Genomic DNA, 20,397 nt, shown 5'->3' on the forward strand with positions numbered 1-20,397 from the left:
CATATTTGAAACAAATCTGATTTCTAACTGACAACATCATCCCGGTTAAGCATTTTCACAGACAGCCTCAACCGTTTTGACGAAACTGAAAAGAGAGGGGTGTTTTCCAACGGTCACGCTGTTTTCCAACCGGCTGAAAGCGCCGCTGTGTTCAGGAGGGATCAAGACGGGCTGTAACAGACTGACCGAGCTATACAAAAGTCGTCTTATTTAAGAAATGTTTGGGTTGGCGCCCGTCTGGAAACCTACCTGAACATAGTCCACGCTTCTCCCCAGTGCTTTGAATGCTGTGTACATGACTTCTCTCTTTCCCCCCCACTTCTGCATTATGCACACGCTTTTGTTGGACAGGACCAGCTGAGTGACGTGTTGCGAGGACTCTTTGTGTGACTCCTCTGTCTCTCCGGGACCTTTCTCATGGAAGTTGTTCCTCCAGATGTAATTGGCCGATTTGTCCCTGCCCATGACTTCGCTGAAGATGTCCAGCATGTAGAGGTCATCTTCCGAGTTCCCGTCGATGACCATGATCACCTTAATCCCGGGGTACGTTAGCCTTTTCACGGAGAGCAAACATTTCCTCAGATAGTCGGGGTCCTCCTGGTAGGCGGCGATGCAGAGAGCAACCGTTTTGTTCAACTTAATGGGTGTCTCTAGCGATCTTTTCATCTTTCTGTGTTCTAAAAAGGCAAACAGACTTTGGATGATGAGGTGGGAGGCTAAGAAGGCCCCGTATAGGCCGAAAGAGAAGTAGTAATTATCGGTCTGGATGAACTGGTAGCCGACAATATATGCGGCTGTGATTCCGAGCAGGAGGGACACCCCAAAAAGCGTGGTTCCGATGATTCTCAGGATGCATAGAAACCTTTCACAATGCATCTGCAAAGAAACAGAGTCAGGATTAAGTGGAGCCACTCCCTCATTGAAATCGGCTAGAATGGAAGCTCATTACAAGCAAGGAATGTGTCTTTTGACTAGAATAATTACAATGACGATGGCACTTGTTAATACCCTTACTATGTGTCAAGCCCTGGTCTAAATTCTGGGGTAGATACAAACTGATCAGGTTGGACACAGTCCCTGTCCCACATAGGGTTCACGGTCTTAATCCCCATTGTCTCGATGAGATAATAATAATTTTGGTATTTGTTAAGTGCTTATTATGTGCCGAGCACTGTTCTAAGCGCTGAGGTAGATACAGGGTAATCGGGTTGTCCCATGTGAGGCTCACAATCGTAATCCCCATTTTACAGATGAGGTCACAGAGGCACTGAGTAGTTACTTGCTAAAAGTCACACAGCTGACAATGGCGAAACTGGGATTAGAACCTATGACTTCTGACTCCTAAACCCATGCTCTTTCCACTGAGCCACGCTGCTTCTCTCACTGAGGCCCAGAGAATTAAGCGACTCGCCCAAAGTCACACAGCAGACAAGAGGCAGAGCCAGATTAGAACCCAAGTTCTTCTGACTCCTAGGCCGGTTCTCTATCCACTAGGCCATGTTGCCCTGTACAGCATTTATTACAGTGCTGTGCACATAGTAAATGCTCAGTAAATGTTTTTGATTGATTGATTGACCCTCTCGGTGGAGGGGGATGCCTTCTGAAGAGGCATTTTTGAAAATAATAATATGGTATTTGTTAAGTGCTTACTAAAAGCCAAGCACCATACTAAATGCAAAGGGAGATAGATTATAATCAGAAAAGAAATGGTGGGCAGGGATCAGGTCTACTAACTCTGTTTTATTATCCTCTCCCAAGCATGTAGGTCAGTACTCTGCACACACGGTATGTACTAAGTAAAGACTATCGATGGATTCATTGAGTCCGTTGTTGGGCAGGGATTGTCTCTATCTGTTGCCAAATTGTACATTCCAAGCGATTAGTACAGTGCTCTGCACATAGTAAGCGCTCAATAAATACAATTGAATGAATGAATGGGTCCCTGTCCCACATAATAATAATAATGATAACAATGGCATCTGTTAAGTGCTTATATGTGCCAGGCACTGTATTAAACACTGGGTGGATACAAGCAAATTGAGTTGGGCACAGTCCCTGTCCCATATGGGGCTCACAGTCTCAATCATCATCATCATAATAATAATAATGGTATTTGTTAAGCGATTCCTATGTGCCAAGCACTGTTCTAAATGCTGGGGAAGATAGAAGGTAATCAGGTTGTCCCATGTGGGCCTCACAGTCTCTTAATCCCCATTTTACAGAAAAGGGAACTGAGGCATGGAGAAGTTAAGTGACTTGCCCAAAGTCACACAGCTGATAAGTAGCGGAGCCAGGATTAGAACCCATGACCTCTGACTCCCACATCCATGCTCTTTCCAATAAGCCACCCGGCTTCTCTTCTCATGTAGGAGGGAGAATAAATATTGAATCTCCATTTTACAGATCAGGAACAGAGAACAGGGATCAGGAAACAGGCACAGAGAAGTTCAGCGCCTGGCTTGAAGTAAGGCGCCCCAACCACTGCCCTAAACCACCTGAACCCTCTAGTGGCCATTGGCGACGGGAATTGTTCCCTGACAGAAGACGCTGGATGTAGGCCTTCTTCCTCAGGGGAAGCCAGGAGGCATTCTCCTCTTCCTTCTCCTTCTCTCTCTGCCACTTCCTTCGCCCCCCAACCCCTCCTCCTCCCCATTTTCAGTTGAGCCCCAGGACATCCACCCTCCAGGGGTCCTGTCCACACCCCAGGGGTCCTCCCGGTGGCCCTGGCAGGTGGAGCCGCCTGGTGGGGCAGGCCAGGCCTGGAGCTGAGCATCCACTCTGGGAGTTAATGTGCAAATCAGGCATGTCACAATGGCCCATCATCTGGGGAGGCAGAAGCACCTACTCCTCTTCCTCCTCCTTCTTCTCCTCCTCTTCCTCCTCTCAAACCACTGCATTGCAGAGGCTCTGGAAAAGGATCTGATGATGGGGGAGGGCAGGGAAATGGTTGCAGCTATTTGGGGTGTTAATTTGTATTGACCAACCAGAATTCTTGTGCCCCAAGAATACTGAAGACCTATGCCAATTAATTGGATTTCTAAGGGAATATGTCTGTTACAATGTTGTACTGTCCTCTCCCAAGTGCTTAGTACAGTGCTCGGCACACAGTAAGCCCTCAATAAATACAACTACCTGACTGACTCTGATTCCCAGGGCCATGTCCTGGATCACGACACCTTATTTTAGAAATGTAGATATCGTGCACCAAGGTGATTGACACTGAATGGGCAGACCAACAGGAAGGAGACCAAGCCTGGTAAAACCAGCTTTTAGAAAAGCAATTTGAACAGTGCTTGGCACGTAGTAAGTGCTTAACAAATACCAAAATTATTATGGTATTATTATTGTATTGTATTATTTATTATATTTTATTGTTATTGTTACTCTTATAATTGTGGTATTTGTTAAGTCCTTACTATGTGCCAGGAAGATCCAAACTAATTATGTTGGATGCAGTCCATGTTCCACAAAGGGATCACAGTCTTCATCCGCATTTGACAGATGAGGGAACTGAGGCCCAGAGTTATAAAGTGACTTGCCCAAGGTCACACAGCAAGCATGTGGCTGAACTAGGATTGGAACTCAGGTCCTACTAACTCCCAGGACTGGGTTCTATCCACTAGGTCATGCTGCTTCCAAGTACTGTACTGAGTGCTGGGATAGATCCTGGATCACCGTGTCCCACATGGGACTCACAGCTTAAGCATGACAGAGAAGAGAGATTGAATTCCCAATTTGCAGATGAGGGAACTGAGGCCCAGAGAAGTTGAGTGACTTGTCCAAGGTCACATAGCAGGCAAGTGGCTGAAGAACTTCCACATTAATGATCTCATTTTTCCTCCCAAAAGTCCCAGTGAGCTCAGGGGAGGCAAAAATTCCCCCCTGCATTTTACATAGGAGGAAACTGGGGCTCATACAGGCTAAGTGATGTTAGAGAAGCACTGTGGCTTAGTGGATAGAGCCCACGCCTGGGAGTAAGAGGACCTGGATTCTAATCCCTGCTCTGCTACATGTCTGTGTGACCTTGGGCAAGCACCTCACTTCTCTGGGCCTGTTTCCTCATCTGTCAAATGGGGATTAAGATTGTGAGCCTCATGTTGGACATGAACTGTCCAACTTGATTAGCTTCTATCTTCCCAGTGCTCAGTACAGTGCCTGATAGTAAACTCTTTACAAATACCTTAAAAATAAATGAATAAATAAACCAGAAAACACAGTCTCCAAACCCTTTGCCCTGCTCCTGAGCCAAGGCTTGAGAAGGAACAGTGACATGAACAGTGACATCCTATTTGGGTCCTGGATGGGCTGGGAATGTGTCTGCTAATTCTGCTCTATTGCACTCTCCCCAGTGCCTAGTACTGTGCTCTATATATAAGTGCTTAGTAAATACCATTGATTGATTGTGCAGAAAATAACCAACTCAGCTATAGTGCACTCTCCCAAGTGTTTAGCCCAGTGATCTGCAAACAGAAAGCACTCAAATACCACTCAGTGATTGACTGTAGACTGTCCTTATAGACTGAAAGCTCATTGTTGGCAGGGAACATGTCTACCAACTCTGTTGTACTGTACTCTCCCAAGTGCTTAGTACAGTGCCCTGCACATAATAAGTGCTTAATAAACACCACTGGTGGACTGCTTGATCATTAGCATCAAGCCTTTTGCAAATTTGAGTCCTTAGGAGACAGTTCCACCTAATCATAACAGACTGGAATGCAGGCCTAGTGGAGGTCATTCATTCAATCAGGTACATTAAGCACTTACTGTGTGCAGAGCACTGTGTTAAACACTTGGAAGAGTACGTTATAACAATAAATAGACATCCCCTGCCCTCAGCATCAACAGGAAGCTCTGCCCACATCCAGCCCTGCCACCCTGCAGACGCAGGCAGACCCTGGTGCTGTCGGGCAGCTGGTCAGCATCAGGCCCTGGGTGAACACTGGATGGCAACTTCATTCTGTCCAAAGGTCTCTGTGCAATCCATATTTCCCAATCCTCCTTCCTTTCAGAGGCCCACTGCCCTAAAGAACCTGAAACAAAACCCACTCCGTGGCATGCTCTCTTAAAACGATGGCTGTTCTGGGAGTTGATTCCACCTGCTCTCTCCCCCCAGCTCTTCCACCCCTTCCAGCTAGGCCCCTACCCTTGGTAGCCCCCTGTTCAACCTTCTCACTGTGCCCCTATCTTGCCTATCTCCCAGTCAACCCCTAGTCCACATCCTGCCTCTGGCCTAGAATGCCCTTCCTCCTCATATCAGACAGACAGTCTCTACACCTTCAAAACATTATTGAAGGCACACCTCCTCCAGGAAGTCTTCCCAGACTAAGCCTCCCCCCCTTTCTTCTTCCACCACTCCCTTCTGTGTCACCTTGATTTGCTCCCTTTGTTCTTCCCCCATACCAGCCCCACAGCACTTACGTAAACATCTCTCATGTATTTATTTGTACTGATGTCTGTCTCTCCATTTCTAGACCGTAAGCTCATTGTGGGCAGGGAATGTGTACGTTTATTGTTGTATTATACTCTCCCAAGTGGTCAGTACAGTGTTCTGTACTAAGTGCACACAGTAAGCTCTCAATAAATACAATTGAATGAATGAAAGAATAGAAGAAGCATGGCCTAGTGGAAAGAGCACAGGCCTGGGAGTCAGAAGGACCTGGGTTTTCATCCCAGTTCTGCCACTTGTCTACTGTGTGACCTTGGGCAAATCACTTCTCGTCTCTGGGTCTGTTACCTCATCTGTAAAATGAAGAGTGAGACTGGGAGCCCCTCTGTCTATGAGGAGCAGTATGGTTTAGTGGATGGAGCACAGTGTCAGAGTCAGAAGGTCATAGGTTCTAACAGTGGCTTCTCCAGTTGTCTGCTGTGCAGCCTTGGGCCAGTCATTTCACTTCTCTGAGCCTCAGTTACCTCATGTGGAAAATGGGGATAGAAACTGTGAGCCCCAAATGGGACAGGAATTGTGTCCAGAAGCAGTGTAGCTTAGTGGAAAGAGCATGGGTTTAGGAGACAAAGGATGTGGATTCTAATCCTAGTTCCTCCATGTATCTGCTGTGTGACCTTGGGCAAGCCACTTAACTTCTCTGTGCCTCAGTTTACCTCATCTGTAAAATGGGGTTTCGAATGGGGATTAAGACTATGAGCCCCAAGTGGGACAACCTGATTACCTTGTATCTACCCCAGCATTTTGAACAGAGGTTGGCACAAAATAAGCACTTAAAAATACCATAATTATTATTACCAAAATTATCAAATACTGCAAATATTATTATTATTATTCCAGTGCATTGTACAGTGCCTGGCATATAATAAGTGCTAAAGTAATAGCATTTTTTAAGAAAAAGAAAAATCAGGATCATTTGCAGTCAGGAGTGATGTAAGAGGGTGGTTTTTGGTTTGGGCTGGGCCAGCAGATGCCGTGGCAAGCATCACTGAGATATTCGCAGGACCCAGTTACAGCCAGGGAAGAAGTGGAAAGTGAAGCTCTCCAACAGGGAAAGGGTCAGCTCTCCCAGTGGAAAAATCCAATGAGTGTCTCTGAGCCACCTCCCCTCACCCCCAGCCAGAGGGTCCCTGGGCTGTCAGACTCCCAGAAAATTCCACTGAGAGAATCAATCAGTGGTATTTACTGAGTGCTTACTATGTGCAGAGCAATGTGCTAATTACTTGGGAGAGTACAATACAACATAGTTGGTAGACACATACCCTGCACAAAATAAGCTTACAGTCTAGGGAGTCTGGCTGTAGTCAATCAGTGGGATTTATTGAGCACTTACTATGTGCAGAACACTGGACTAAGCACTTGGGAGAGTACAATGCAATAATATTAGCAGACACATTCCCTGCCCCTAACAAGCTTGGTGGTCTGGTGTATATGGAGGGAAGGACGTGGGAAAGGGTTGGCAGCGAGATAGAAGAGATCAGAGCACAGTACGTATAAAAAAAAAAAGGACAATTGAATGAATCTAATCTGTCAGCTCATTATGGGTGGGAAACAGCCCCCCTTTTCCTCAGCTTCCCCTCTGCTCCCTGTTGCCCTGACTCGCTCCCTTTGCTCTATCCCTCCCCTCCACCCCACAGCACTTGTGTACATATGCACATATCTCTAATTCTATTTATTTCACACTGGTGCTAGAGGTGCAGAGTATGTAGACTGGGCTGTAGAATAATAATAAATATAATTAAAACTGTGGTATATATTAAGCACTTCCTATCTGCCAGGCTCTGAATTAAGCGCTGGGGTGGATACAAGCAAATAGAGTTGGACCCAGTCCCTGTTCATTCATTCATTCAATCATATTTACTGAGCACTTACTGTGTGCAGAGCACTGCACTAAGCTCTTGGGAGAGTTCAATACAACAACAGATACAATCCCTGCACACAGTAAGATCACAGTGTAGAGGGGGAGACAGATATTAACATAAATAAATAAATTACAGGGAAATACATAAGTGCTGTGGGGCTGGGGGGGGGAAAGAATAAAGTGAGTAAGTCAGGGTGAGGCAGAAGGGAGAGCAAGAAGAAATGAGAAGAAGAAAGGAGGGCTTAGTCAGGGAAGGCCTCTTAGAGGAGGTGTGCTTTCAATTAGACTTTAAAGCGGGGACAAGTCATTATCTGTCAAACATGAGGAGGGAGGGCGATCCAGGCCAGAGGCAGGACATGGATGAGAGGTCAGCAGCAAAATAGACAAGATCGAGATACAATGAGAAGGTTAGCATTAAAAGAGTGAAGTGGGCATATTGGATCAAAGTAGAAGAGTAGCAAGGTGAGTTAGGAGGGGGAAGGGTGATTGAGTGCTTTAAAGCCAATGACGCGGAGTTTCTGTTTGTTGCAAAAGTGGTTGGGCATCCACCAGAGTTTCTTGAGGAGTGGGGAAACATGGCCTGAATGTTTTTGTAGACAAATGACCCAGGTAGCAAAATGAAGTATGAACTGGATTGGGGAGAGTCAGGAGGCAGGGAGGTCAGCAAGGAGGCTGATGTACTAATCATGGCTGGATAGGATAAATGATTGGATTAACGAGGTAGTTTGGATGGAGAGGGAAGGGTAAATTATAGGCAGATTTTAGTGATGTTATGAAGGTCGATCAGACAGGATCTGGTGGTGGATTGAATATGTGGATTGAGCGAGAGAGAGGAGTCAAGGTTATGGGCTTGTGAGACAGGAAGGGTGGTGGTGTCATCTGTAGGGATGGGAGAGCCAGGGAGAAGTCAGGGTTTGGGTGGGAAGAGGAGTTCTGTTTTAGGCATTTTGAGTTTGAGGTGATTCGAGGACAAACAAGTAGAGATATCTTGGTGGCAGGAGGAATTGTGAGACTGTACAGTTGGAGAGAGATCAAGGCTGGAGAAGTAGACGTGGTATCATCCGCAAAGAGGTCATAGTTAAAGCCATGTGAGGGAATGAGTTCTCCAAGGCAGTGGGCGTAGATGGAGAATACAAGGGGACCCAGAACTGAACCTTGAGAGACCCCTACAGTTAAGGGGTGGGAGGCAGAGGAGGAGTTCCCAGAGGAGACTAAGAATCAGCAGCCAGAGAGATAAGAGGAGAACCAGGAGAAGACAGGGTCAGTGAAGTTGAGGTTGGGTAATGTGTCCAGGAGAAAGATGACAGTATCGAAGGCAGCTGAGAGGTTGAGAAAGATTAAGATGGAATAGAGGCCACTAGATTTGGCAAGAAGGAGATTATTTGTGGCCTTTGATAGGGAGGTTTTATGATGTGAAAGGGACTGAAACCAGATTGGAGAGGGTCAAGGAGAGACTTGGAGGAGAGGAACTTAAGACAGCAAATGCAGAAGACTCACTTAAGGAGTTAGGAGAGGAATGGTATGAAGGAGATGGGGCAATAACTGGAGGGAGCTATGGGGTCAAGGTAAGAGGGTTTTTTAGGTTAGGGGAGATGTGGACCCTTTTTTTGAAAGCAGTGGGGGAGAAGACACTGGAGAGCATACAGTTGAAGATGACTAGTTAGGGAGGGAATAAAGGAGGGGGTGTTTTGATAAGGTGTGAAGGAAGGATGGGTTGCACAGGTGGAAGAGGTGGATTTTGAGAGAGGGGAGGAGAACTTCTCTAGAGATACTATTGGGAAAGATGGGAGAGTTGAAAAGGGTCAGGAGGGGAGATCACACCTTATACTGTCAATTTTCTCAATAAAGTAGGTGGCCTGGTCATTAGGAGTAAGGGAAGGGAACAGGGGACCTGAGGAGGGAGATAAAAGTCTGGAACAACTGGCGAGGATGATGGGCATGGGTGTAAGGATGGAGAAATAATTTTGCCAGGCAGAGGAGCGGGCAGAGTTAAAGCTTGTACGGATAAACTTGAAATGGGTGGTCAGCCTGATGTCTAGATTTCCACCAGCAGACCTCTGCCGCTCATGCACAAGAGCGAAGGAGGCGGACTGCGGAGGTGATCTAGGGCTGTGGGTTAGTTGTACGAGAACGACGGAGGGATAGAGGAGCGAGTGACTTGAGTCCAGCAGGGAGGGTGCTGTTGAGAGTTTCAATTTGGTCATAAGGGAAGGTGGTTTAAGTACGGAGGCTAAATGAGGCATGATGAACAAGCAGTTAAGAGTAAGCTCATGATAGTAAATGCTTACAAATATCATTTTTTTAAAAAAGAGCTGCTCCTTTCTGGATTGCAGTGGGCTACACGGGTCTGTCTATAGCTATTCCTTCCAACTTTCAGCTGAGCGGCAGAATTTTTGAGGTTTCGGTTTCCTCATCCTTGACACATTTTCCCCTGTCCTCATTGCTTTCCATTTCACAATCTCAGCCCACTGTACAACAGCTGTTTGGATCTCTCTTCCTGCCATTCAGTCTCCTCACATGCCCCACTCAGCACAGCTTTAGTCCAGGGGATTGATTTGGTTTCCGGATTTTGTTGTCTGGGTGGCCGTCGGAAACCAGAAACCGGAAACCCTCGAGGAGTCGGATGTGGCCCCTATTGAGCCACTGAAAAAGTTCATTCTACATTCAATTGTATTTATTGAGTGCTTACTGTGTGCAAAGCACTGTACTATGTACTTGGGTGAGTACAACATAACATTAAACAGACACAAGTGGCATGTGCAGAGCAATAACAATAATGGTGGTATTTGTTAAGCACTTACTATGTGCACAGCACTGTTCTAAGCGCCTGGGGGGGATACAAGGTGATCAGGTTGTCCCACGTGGGACTCAGTTTTAATTCCCATTTTACAGATGAGGTAACTGAGGCACAGAGAAGTTAAGTGACTTGCCCCAAGTCACACAGCTGGCAAGCAACAGAGCTGGAATTAGAACCCATGACCTCTGACTCTCAAGCCCAGGATCTTTCCACTGAGCCATGCTGCTTCTCTGCAATGTACTGAGCACACTTGAGAACATGTAACAAGAAGCCCAATCTTCTTTATTCTCATCGCAAAGCCCCTAACCCTATTCTGCCTCATCCTCAAAATCAAAGGTTGGCATTAGTGTACCCTCCTCACCTTCAAAGCCTTACTGAAGACATCTCCCCTGAGAGTCATTCCCCAATTCAGCCCTCATTTCCTCTTCCCCGACTCCCTTCTGGATCCCCCTTGTACTTGGATTTGCTCTTTTTATTCATCCCTCCCTGAGTCCCAGAGTACTTATGTACATATCCATAATTTACTTTTATTAATGTCTGTTTCCCCCTCTAGACTGTAAGGTCCTTGTGGGAAGGGAATTTGTCTATTACACTTATACTGTACTCTCTGAAGCACTTAGTACAGTGTTGTGCACAGAAAATGCTCAATAAATGTTACTGATGGATGGTGCTCTCACTTCCCCAACACACCCAGAGCTGCTTGAAGTGCGGAATAGTGATTGCAGTGGAGAGAGATTTTGGGTAGCAGTGATAACTCAAAATGTATCCATCTCCACGGCAGCCTGTCCATCACCACTGCCTTCCCATCCCAGCTTAATGTCACTCTAATGTCTATACTAGCAACTCTCCCTGCTGTCTCCATAGAGGTTTAGCCTTAGCAGAAATCTGCACAACCCACTCTACAAGAAGAACAAGAAAGGTCAATCAATCAATAGTATTGAGAGTGCTTACTGTGTGCAAACCAGTGCACTAGACACTTGGGAAAGTCCAATACAACAAAACTGGTAGACACATTCCCAGCCCACCACGAGCTTACAGTCTAGAGGATCATTTCTCATTTTACTCTTCCATTACTTTGTGGGAGGTAGGGCAGAAGTTATTATTCCTATTTTACAGATAAGGAACTTGAGGCTCAGATAGCCCTCTTGAGCAATCAATTGTATTTATGGAGTACTTACTGTGTGCCAACTTACTGTACTAAGTGCTTGGGAGAGGACAATATAACAGAGTTGATAGACAAGTTCCCAGCCCATAAAAAGCTTACAGCTGAGAGGGAAATACAGACATTAATTATCAGTCAATCAACTGTATTTATTGAGTGCTTACTGTGTGCTCTCCCTCCACTGTCTCTCACTCTTGCTCTCTCACTAAGCAGCTTGGAGTAGCGAATAAAATACAGGCCTGGGAGTCAGAAGGTTATGGGTCCTAATACTGCCTCTACCACTTGTCTGATGTGTGACCTTGGGCAAGTCACTTCACTTCTCTATGCCTCAGTTACCTCATCTGTAAAATGGGGATTAAGACTGTGAGCCCACATGGGACAGGGACTATTTCCAACATGATTTATCAGTGCTTGGCACATAGTAAATGCTTAACAAATAGTATAATTATGACTATTATTATTATTAATTTTTCCACCATCTTTTGCTCTCTCAGCCTCTTGAGCTCACTCCACTGTCTCACTTGCTCACTCTGCTGTCTCATGCTCTCACACTCTGTCTCTCTCTCAGGCCCCCAAACAATCAGAATGATGTAGATCCTCCAGGTGCTCATTTGCACCCATATTTGCAGTGCCCACTTATGCAGATTCCCCTGCCACCCCTCGCCCACATTCTACCCCCTAGAGGTCTGCATATATGTATGGCACAAAAGGCAGCAGAACTGGGCATTGTCATTCCTCCTCCTGTTAGGACTACCGTCTTGTGGAAAGGAGAGAATTGGCTGGATCCACACTCTGTGGAAGTAGCGGCGAGAATGTCCCAAGAGCACAGTCGTGATGTAACAATTTCTCCAAGGTGATATCTGGACAACAAACAGTGCCAGGGTCATGGTCATAATGCTCAGAGAATTTGGAGTAATAAAGTTTAAGGGCTAGCCTACTATGATGCCTTTGAGGCTAAAAAAAGAAAAAAAATGTAGAAAGAGGTTGATAAACTCCTTGGAGGTAGGGCTGTAATTATCAGTGCATTGTATTTTCCCATGTATTCAATACATTTCCCATGTATTGAATACACTGCTCTCCTCACTGCAAGTGCTCCGTAAATATCACAGGTGGATTGGTGACATTAAAATCCCCAGACCCCTTCTACCAACATGGTCATTTGGCCTAAGAAAAACAGGCATCTTCAGGAAAATCTATTTTTTTGAGACATAGCGATGTTTGCTTGGCTATTAGATTTATAAATCACTTTTCTGCAAAATTCAGTAGATGTTACCTTCTCAGATGTGGGGACCCAACTTTAATTTTATCCACATCTCTGTTACATAAGGTACTATTTTTCTGTTTACACACGAGTGCTTTCTTGCTTAAACTGGTACATTTTCAACACCAGGTAACTAGCATCTTCATAAGAATGGCATTGTAATTTGAATTAGTAACCCTGCTTAACTGTCTTCAGTTTGTCAAAGCAATAGTAAGTAGTTGAAGAACCAATACACTAGATATCCTGGGACTTACTGGTGAAAATCTTCTGAAAAGACAGACATCCTGTTTCAATATCCTGTGGAATATCTTCCCAACATGTAGAACACAATCGATCACCAGGAAATATTTAACAGTGATTTGAAATTTTAAAGTTTAGGAGAAAAGTCTTGGAAATCTCAGTGGCTTTAATGAGCATTTACCTCTGTAATGACCATGGTACCTAGAGTTGCGTCCCCTTATATTAGCAGTTTTGTACAGCAAAATATGCAGTTAAAGACCGCAGTCCACAGAGGCATTCAAAAAAGGAATGTGAGTTAAACTGGGCTCTTATCGTCAAAGGATAATGGACAGACTTAGAAGTCTAGTCATCGAAACCAAATTCTTTATTAAAATCTATTGTTATAATAAGCATTTCAAAAGTACCATGCGTTTTTCAAATTTACACTGAGGCCTGAATTATTCTGCATAGATGCATCCACTTAGCATTATCCACTGTACAATTCATCCCTTTTCGGCTAATGGCATTGGTAGACAAGAGACTATTCACAATTGCTTGCTTTTCTATGTCCTTCACGGACTTCACTGGGCCACTTTTTTTTTTAACTCGAAACCTGTATGATCCTCTAACGTATAAATATCAAATTGGTGACTTGCAAGAATTCTGTCGCTTTCCACACGTGTCCTATCAACACCATAAATTCCCACCTTCGGGAATGACCTACTGAGGTTCAAGAGTTGCCAGAGTCCTTTGCATTGAGTAATCCCAACTCCGTGTGCAGGAAAAAGCAATCCCTTCAAGATCTGCTTCTACAGGCACCTGAAAACTGATGGACGCTTTGAAAATGACCACGGACAACAATTTTGCCAAGATGGACCAGCTTCATCCCTTAACCCCAACCCTAGAAAAACCTCACTCCCTCCAAAGCCGGTTTTCCAGATCCCGGGTGACCCAAAGCCAACAGAATAGTTGGGAGTTCCAGGGAAACCCCCGCCCTCGCCTTCGGCACAGTCAGGGCGCTGTCCTTTATTACGTCATTCCTCCCCCTCAACTGTGACGTCAAGGCATTCCCTGCTCCTTGCCACGTGGGTTTCGCGGGAGTCCCGGGCCGGGCGTTCTAGGTGGGAGGAGCTCAGCCTTGGGGGAGGGAGTTTAAAGTGTCCTCCCACCTACCCCGGACATCCCTGAGACCCTCAGCCCTCCCTCCCCCGAGGACAGGCGTGACAGTCCTGGCTTCCCCTTTCCCCTCCACCACCCCAAGGATTTGCTTCCAGGCTCACCCCCACGCCAGTCCTCCCCTCCAATTGTGGGGGTGGGGGGCATCCCAAGCCAGCCGCGGGATCCCCGCCCGGCCCCAAGGCCGCTTAACCCTACTGCCCCCCGCAGCTAGGAATCGAATTAAGGCGGGGGGAGAGAAACGAGTAACTGATAACTGTGTCCTTGGGTGTGTGTGTGGGGGGGTCCTCTGGGGGTGTGCATGGGGTGCTGAACCGTGTGCATGCAGGCATGTGTTTGTGTGCATTCTTCTGCACATGTAGGCGGGATGCCTTTCTGCCACTCCCCCCACCCTTGACTGTGAGCTCCTTGTGGGTAGGGATTGTCTATTTGTGGCATTGTGCTTATGCTAACGCTTAGTACAGCGCTCGGAACCCAATAAGCGCTCAATAAATACGACTGAGTATGTGTTGAGCCTCTTTCTCCCCCCCCCCCCCCCCCCCCCGCTCCCTCTCCCTTCTGCGTCGTTTAAGGCACTTAGGTCTGTGGCTTTGGGCTATTTGACATTCGCCCTAACCCCATATCACTTGGGTAGGCATCTTGAAATTATGTATTCCCAATTACTTTATAAAAATGTCTGTCTCCCCCTTTAGACGATAAACTCGCCTCCCAACTCTATTATATTGTACTACAATCGCGGGGGTATTTAAGCGCTCACCATGTGCCAGGCATTGTTCTAAGCGCTGGGGCACATACAAGGTAAGCAGTTTGTAGACAGTCCACGACCCTCGTGGGGCTCAGTCTTAATCCCCACTTTTCCGTTAAAGAAGCACAGAGAAGTTAAATGACTTGCCCAAGGTCCCATTTTCGTACTGTACTCTCCCAAACGCTTAATCCAGGGCTCTGCACACAGAAACCGTTCAATACATATGATTGATAAATCATCGATTTAATTTCCCCAGAGATTCCAAGGCGTGCTGGGGCTGCCTGTACGTGAGCTGTACATATGCTCGGAAGAAAGGAGAATCAGTGGTATTTACTGAGCGCTTACTCGGTGCAGAACACTGTGTTAAGCACTTGTGGAAGTACCCTTCAGCAGCATTAGCGGACCCGTTCCCTGTCCATAAAGAGCTGACGGTCTGCCGGGGGAAAGATGGACATTAATGCTGGGGAGGATAGATAAAGGGGACACAAGGTGGGTTTTGGAGCGGTGGGGGGGGGGGGGCGGGGAACGTCCAATCCGCCTACTTGGACAGTAATTTACTGAACGTCTTAGTTCCTTCACTGGTCACCTCTTGGGGATTTTCTAGGGAATGCCTTCCCACCAGGATCTCTCCCAGCTCTACCTAGGCCTCCACCAAGACCACGTTCGGGGCGACCTAGGCCTGGTGAAGGATTTGGAGGGCTGTCTGCCCCCAACATCTTGGTGGCTCCACTGGCCTCTCCCCGGAAAACTCACCCTCCCAGCCCAACCCGTCCAGAATTGGGATGCAATTTTTTTTTTTAAAAGAAATCATTCCTTCTCCCTGTCTCCTTTTCTGCCTCCACCCTCCTCGCCCAGGGAAAACGCGGCCATAAATAACGTACCTTGTTCAGCTTTCGGTCATAAAGATCTTCAGCCCTCTGTGTGGTCTCCCAGGACTGGCGGAGGAACAGTTTCCAAAAGTGAAGTCACGGGAGATTAGATGAATTTGAGGCGGCCAGCCAAAAAGGTAAAAAAGAATAAAAACAACATGAAAAAGTGGGGAGCAGGCGGGGAGGGTGGGTTGCTACAACGTGGTCTCCCCCCACGCGTATTTTGGAGACTTGGAGCTGTATTGATTGGGGTGAGTGCTACTGGAAAATTCAGCTTCGCTCTCCAAAACTCTCGGGGTGGATTGCGTGCGCTCTTCCAATAAAAGAACCGCTCCACCCCCACCCAACTCTCTCTGCAAGACCCCCTCTTCTCGGACCAGAAAGCACCCCCTTTTTTGGTTTCTTTTCCTTCTTTTTTGGTTTCAGTCCTCCAAAACTAGTCCGAAAGTAGTCGGTAGAAAAGCGTCCCATAGATGGACGGCATCGGGATAACGTCTCTGGCGGATGCTGGTTCAATGAGGCTTCTCAGGAACCGGATAATTTTTTCCAGACGTCTTGAATTTTTTTTTTCTTTCCTGCCGTTGCCTCTCTGCCTCCTCTAACTTAAGGGGGTCTTTTAACAAGTGAGACTTGGTGGTTGTTTTAATAGGGTAGAGGATGAGGGTGGGGGGAGTGGAAGGGGGAAGAGGGAGGGGAGAGGAGGAGGGAACTCAGAGAGAGAGAGGGCTGCCCATTCAAAAGTAACTTTCTCAGCGCGAAGACCGGTCTAAAGCCCGATGGCTTGAGGAGACTTTAATTGCAAACATTTGCGGAGCAAGGAGTCGCACACGTGTTTTTCCCACCTGATTTCCTCCCCATCGCCGCCGACGAGTTTAGGAAAAGAAAGATCCCGCTTTCCAAATCGCTTCCCACCCATCCACCCCCTTGCCCCCCGACCCGACGGGCTCTTCCGTGCTAGCGGTCGCTGGGATCCCGTTATTTTTTAATTATCATTATCACTAGCACGGAAAAGGCGGCCCGGCGCGCGGTTCGGTTAACTGGGCCTCCGGGGGCCACTAAGGGGTCGGGGTGGGGGGAGGGGCCCTGGAGCAGGGTCGGGAGGGGGAGGGGAAGTTGTTCCCCATTTTAGTAACTCTCACCCCCTCCCACCCTCCACCCAGGTAAGCCCCTCTTGGGGAGGGAGGGGGGGCTGGGACGTGTCATGGTGAAATTCCCCAAATTTCTCCAAGGACAGGCCGCCCCAGTGCGGATGTGGTGATGAGAAACCCCCCGCATTAGCTCCCAAAGACCCAGGACCCACCCAGGACCGGCACCCTCCGAGAGGGGGTGATCTCAAAGCACCACGAGGGCCGAAGACCCCCCAGCCCCGACGTGGCGACCCCCAAACGCAAGAAGGATGGAGGGGGAGGGGCGACCTCCCCCCAGCCCTTCCCCGGCTCAGCCCCGAGCGCCGTTCCCGGGATGACGGCGAACGGCCAGAAGGTGGCGCTGTGGAGGAGGCGATGGCAGCGCGTTTGACCCATTCGGTTCCCCGACACGCGTCTTCCGATGATAATAATAATAATAATGTTGGTATTGGTTAAGCGCTTACTATGGGCAGAGCACTGTTCTAAGCGCTGGGGTGGATACAGGGTAATCAGGTTGTCCCACTTGAGGCTCACAGTCTTAATCCCCATTTTACAGATGAGGTCACTGAGGCCCAGTGAAGTGACTTGCCCACGGTCACACAGCTGACAGGTGGCAGAGCCGGGATTCGAATAATAACAATAATAATGTTGGTATTCGTTAAGCACTTACTATGTGCAGATCACTGTTCTAAGCGCTGGGTTCATCCCCTTGATTCTATTTATTGCTATTGTTCATGTCTGTCTCCCCCGATTAAATAAGCCCGTCAGAGGGCAGGGACTGCCTCTATCTGTTGCCAATTTGTACATTCCAAGCGCTTAGTACAGTGCTCTGCACATAGTAAGCGCTCAATAAATACTATTGAATGAAAGAATACAGGGTAATCAACTTGTCCCAAGTGAGGCTCACAGTCTTAGTCCCCATTTTCAAATGAAGTAACTGAGGCCCAGAGAAGTGAAGTGACTTGCCCACAGTCAGCCACAGCTGACAAGTGGCAGAAGCGGAATTCGAATCCATGACCTCTGTCTCCCAAACCCGGGCTCTTTTCCACTGAGCCACACTGCTTCCCTTAATAATGGTATTGGTTACATGCTTATTATGTGCCGAACACTGTTATAAGCGCTGGGGTAGATACGACATCATGAGGTTGTCCCACGTGGGGCTCACGGGCTTAATCTCCATTTTACAGATGAGGTCACGGAAGCACAGAGAAGTGAAATGACATGACATCCCCTAATTCACTCAGCTGAGAAGTGGCGGAGCCCGGATTAGAAGCCACGACCCCTGACTCCCAAACCTGGGCTCTTTCCACTAAGCCACGCTGCTTCTATGCTTTGATAAATGTAGGGGCAGGGAGGTTACCCATCTCCGCCGCCCTGCCCCTCTCAAACCACGGGCATATGACTCGGGCATGGTCGAGCGGGGACCTCTGTGGACCAGGGAGATCCGGCGCCCGGTGGAAAAATAAATCTGGATACCCCTTCCTCACCTTGGCCCTCCGGGCCCTCCTTCGTCCTCCTCCCCCCTTCCTGTCATTTTGAGGATGACGTAAAGGTGATGGATATGGGCACAGGAAGGATGGTGGTGTTATCTAATCTGCCGAGAAAGTTTGCTGAACAGATGAGACTCTCCGACTCTGACCTATTCAATTTGAGAGGTCGGCAGGATAACCAAAGGGAGATGCCTGGAAGGAAATGATCATCCAATAGGGGCCCCCAAGACCCCTGTCTTGAAATCATTAATAATAATAATTAATTGTGGAATTTCAGCACTTACTCTGACCAAAGCACTGTACTAAGCACTGGGTACATAAATGATAAATCCCACAAGGGGCTCGCTAAATAGACCAGACAACAGGTAGTGAATCCCCATTTTTCAAATGAAGGAACTGAACCACAGAGAAGCGAAGTGTCTTGTCCAAGTTCACATGGCAGACAAGTAACAGAGCAGGGATTACAACTCAAATCCTCTGACTCCCAGGCCCATTCTCTTTCCACTAGGCCAGGCTTCTTCTTGAATCATTCTGGGCTACTCTCAGCGCCCACCCTTCCACCCTTCCACCCTCCCCCACATCCCACACACATTATGCCTCAAGAATTTAAAATGCATTGGAATGGGAACTCGGAATAATGAATTTTATTTTTTTTTACTAATGAAATAGGTAATAGCCCCTATTAAGGCCACCTGGACCTCTAATGGCCAAACATGTTTAACTTAATAATACCAGTGTTTGTTAAACATTCTTACAATGTGCCAAGCCCAAGATAATCAAGTTGGACACAGTCCTTGTCCCACATGGGGTTCACAGTCTACGGGAGGAGGGAGAACAGATATAATAATAATAATGTTGGTATTTGTTAAGCGCTATGTGCAGAGCACTGTTCTAAGCACTGGAGTAGATACAGGGTAATCACGTCCCACTTGAGGCTCACAGTTAATCCCCATTTTACAGATGAGGTAACTGAGGCACAGAGAAGTTAAGTGACTTGCCCACAGTCACACAGCTGACAAGTGGCAGAGCGGGGAGTATATCGAAGCCCCCTTTGACAGCTAGGGAAACTGATTGGAAACTAGGTTCTCTAACACCCAGGTCCATGCTCTTTCTGCTAAATCACACTGCTCTCTCCTTTCTGGTGCAGAGTCCGATACCCAGTAATACAGAAACCAAGAGGCAGAAATGTGGGGTTGGGAGACCCTACCAGACAGAAAGCTTCTCATGGACAGGGAATGTGTTCACCAACTGCTATATTGTACTTTCCAAAGCAGTAAATACAGTGCTCTGCACACAGAAAATACTTAATAAATACCATTGTTTGATCAGGTGAGATGCATTTAAAGCCTTACCAATGGCTTTAAAGCACTCAGTCAGTTCGCCCCCTCATACCTCACCCATCTCCTACTACAACACAGCACTTACATACATATCTTCAAATTACATATTGTAAATTATTTATTCATATTAATGTCTGTCTCCCCTTCCAAACTGTAAGCTCAGTATGGGCAGGGGACATGTCTACTAATTCTGCTGAACCCACCCAAATGCTTAGTGCTTTGCACTTAGTAAGCATTCAACAAATATGATTGATTGTAGAAGCCAACTCAATTATCTGTGGATTGGAAATTGTGAAACAAACACAAACACTATAAACACCATATGTAACACAGAAACCTTATTTCTACCAAGGAGACCCCCACCAATCCAGTGAAGTTCTCACTACAGGCTCCAAGAAGGTGCAAAATGGGTATTTCCCTGGTTTCACTTTTTTTTTTCAGTGTGTCTTAAGCATTTACTATGTTGCAGGCACTCTTCTAAGCCCTAGGGTAGATACAAAGTAATCAGGTTGGACATAGTCCCTGTCCCACATCGGGCTCACAGTCTTCATCACCACTTTACAGATGAGGTCACTGAGGCCCAGAGAAGTGAAGTGACTTACCCAAGGTCACACAGCAAACAAATGGCAGAGCTGGGATTAGAACACAAGCCCGGGCTCTATCCACTAATAATAATAATGTTGGTATTTGTTAAGCACTTACTATGTGCCGAGCACTGTTCTAAGCGCTGGGGTAGACACAGGGCAATCAGGTTGTCCCACGTGGGGCTCACAGTCTTAATCCCCATTTTACAGATGAGGTAACTGAGGCACCGAGAAGTTAAGTGACTTGCCCATAGTCACACAGCTGACAAATGGCTGAGCGGGGATTTGAACCCGTGACCTCTGACTCCAAAGCCCGTGCTCTT

At 47.1% G+C, this 20,397-nt stretch overlaps 1 protein-coding gene across 2 annotated transcripts in view; it reads right to left on the minus strand.

Annotated features, from left to right (window-relative positions):
- The window catches only part of HAS2 (hyaluronan synthase 2), a 33,700-nt gene extending 17,520 nt beyond the window's left edge, over positions 1-16,180 (minus strand). The window contains exons 1-2 of one of the 2 annotated variants that reach the window (XM_029062010.1): positions 15,546-16,180; positions 250-677 (exon numbers count right to left, since the gene is read on the minus strand). In XM_029062010.1, the coding sequence (XP_028917843.1) occupies positions 250-666 (417 nt within the window). In that variant the 5' untranslated portion in view covers positions 667-677; positions 15,546-16,180. Of the gene's footprint in view, positions 1-249; positions 877-15,545 lie in introns of both variants that reach the window. The other variant, XM_029062007.1, reaches the window with a different exon arrangement.
- Between the last annotated feature and the right edge of the window lie 4,217 nt (positions 16,181-20,397).

The sequence above is a fragment of the Ornithorhynchus anatinus genome, chromosome 4 (genome assembly GCF_004115215.2).
Source record: "Ornithorhynchus anatinus isolate Pmale09 chromosome 4, mOrnAna1.pri.v4, whole genome shotgun sequence".
NCBI lineage: Eukaryota > Metazoa > Chordata > Mammalia > Monotremata > Ornithorhynchidae > Ornithorhynchus > Ornithorhynchus anatinus.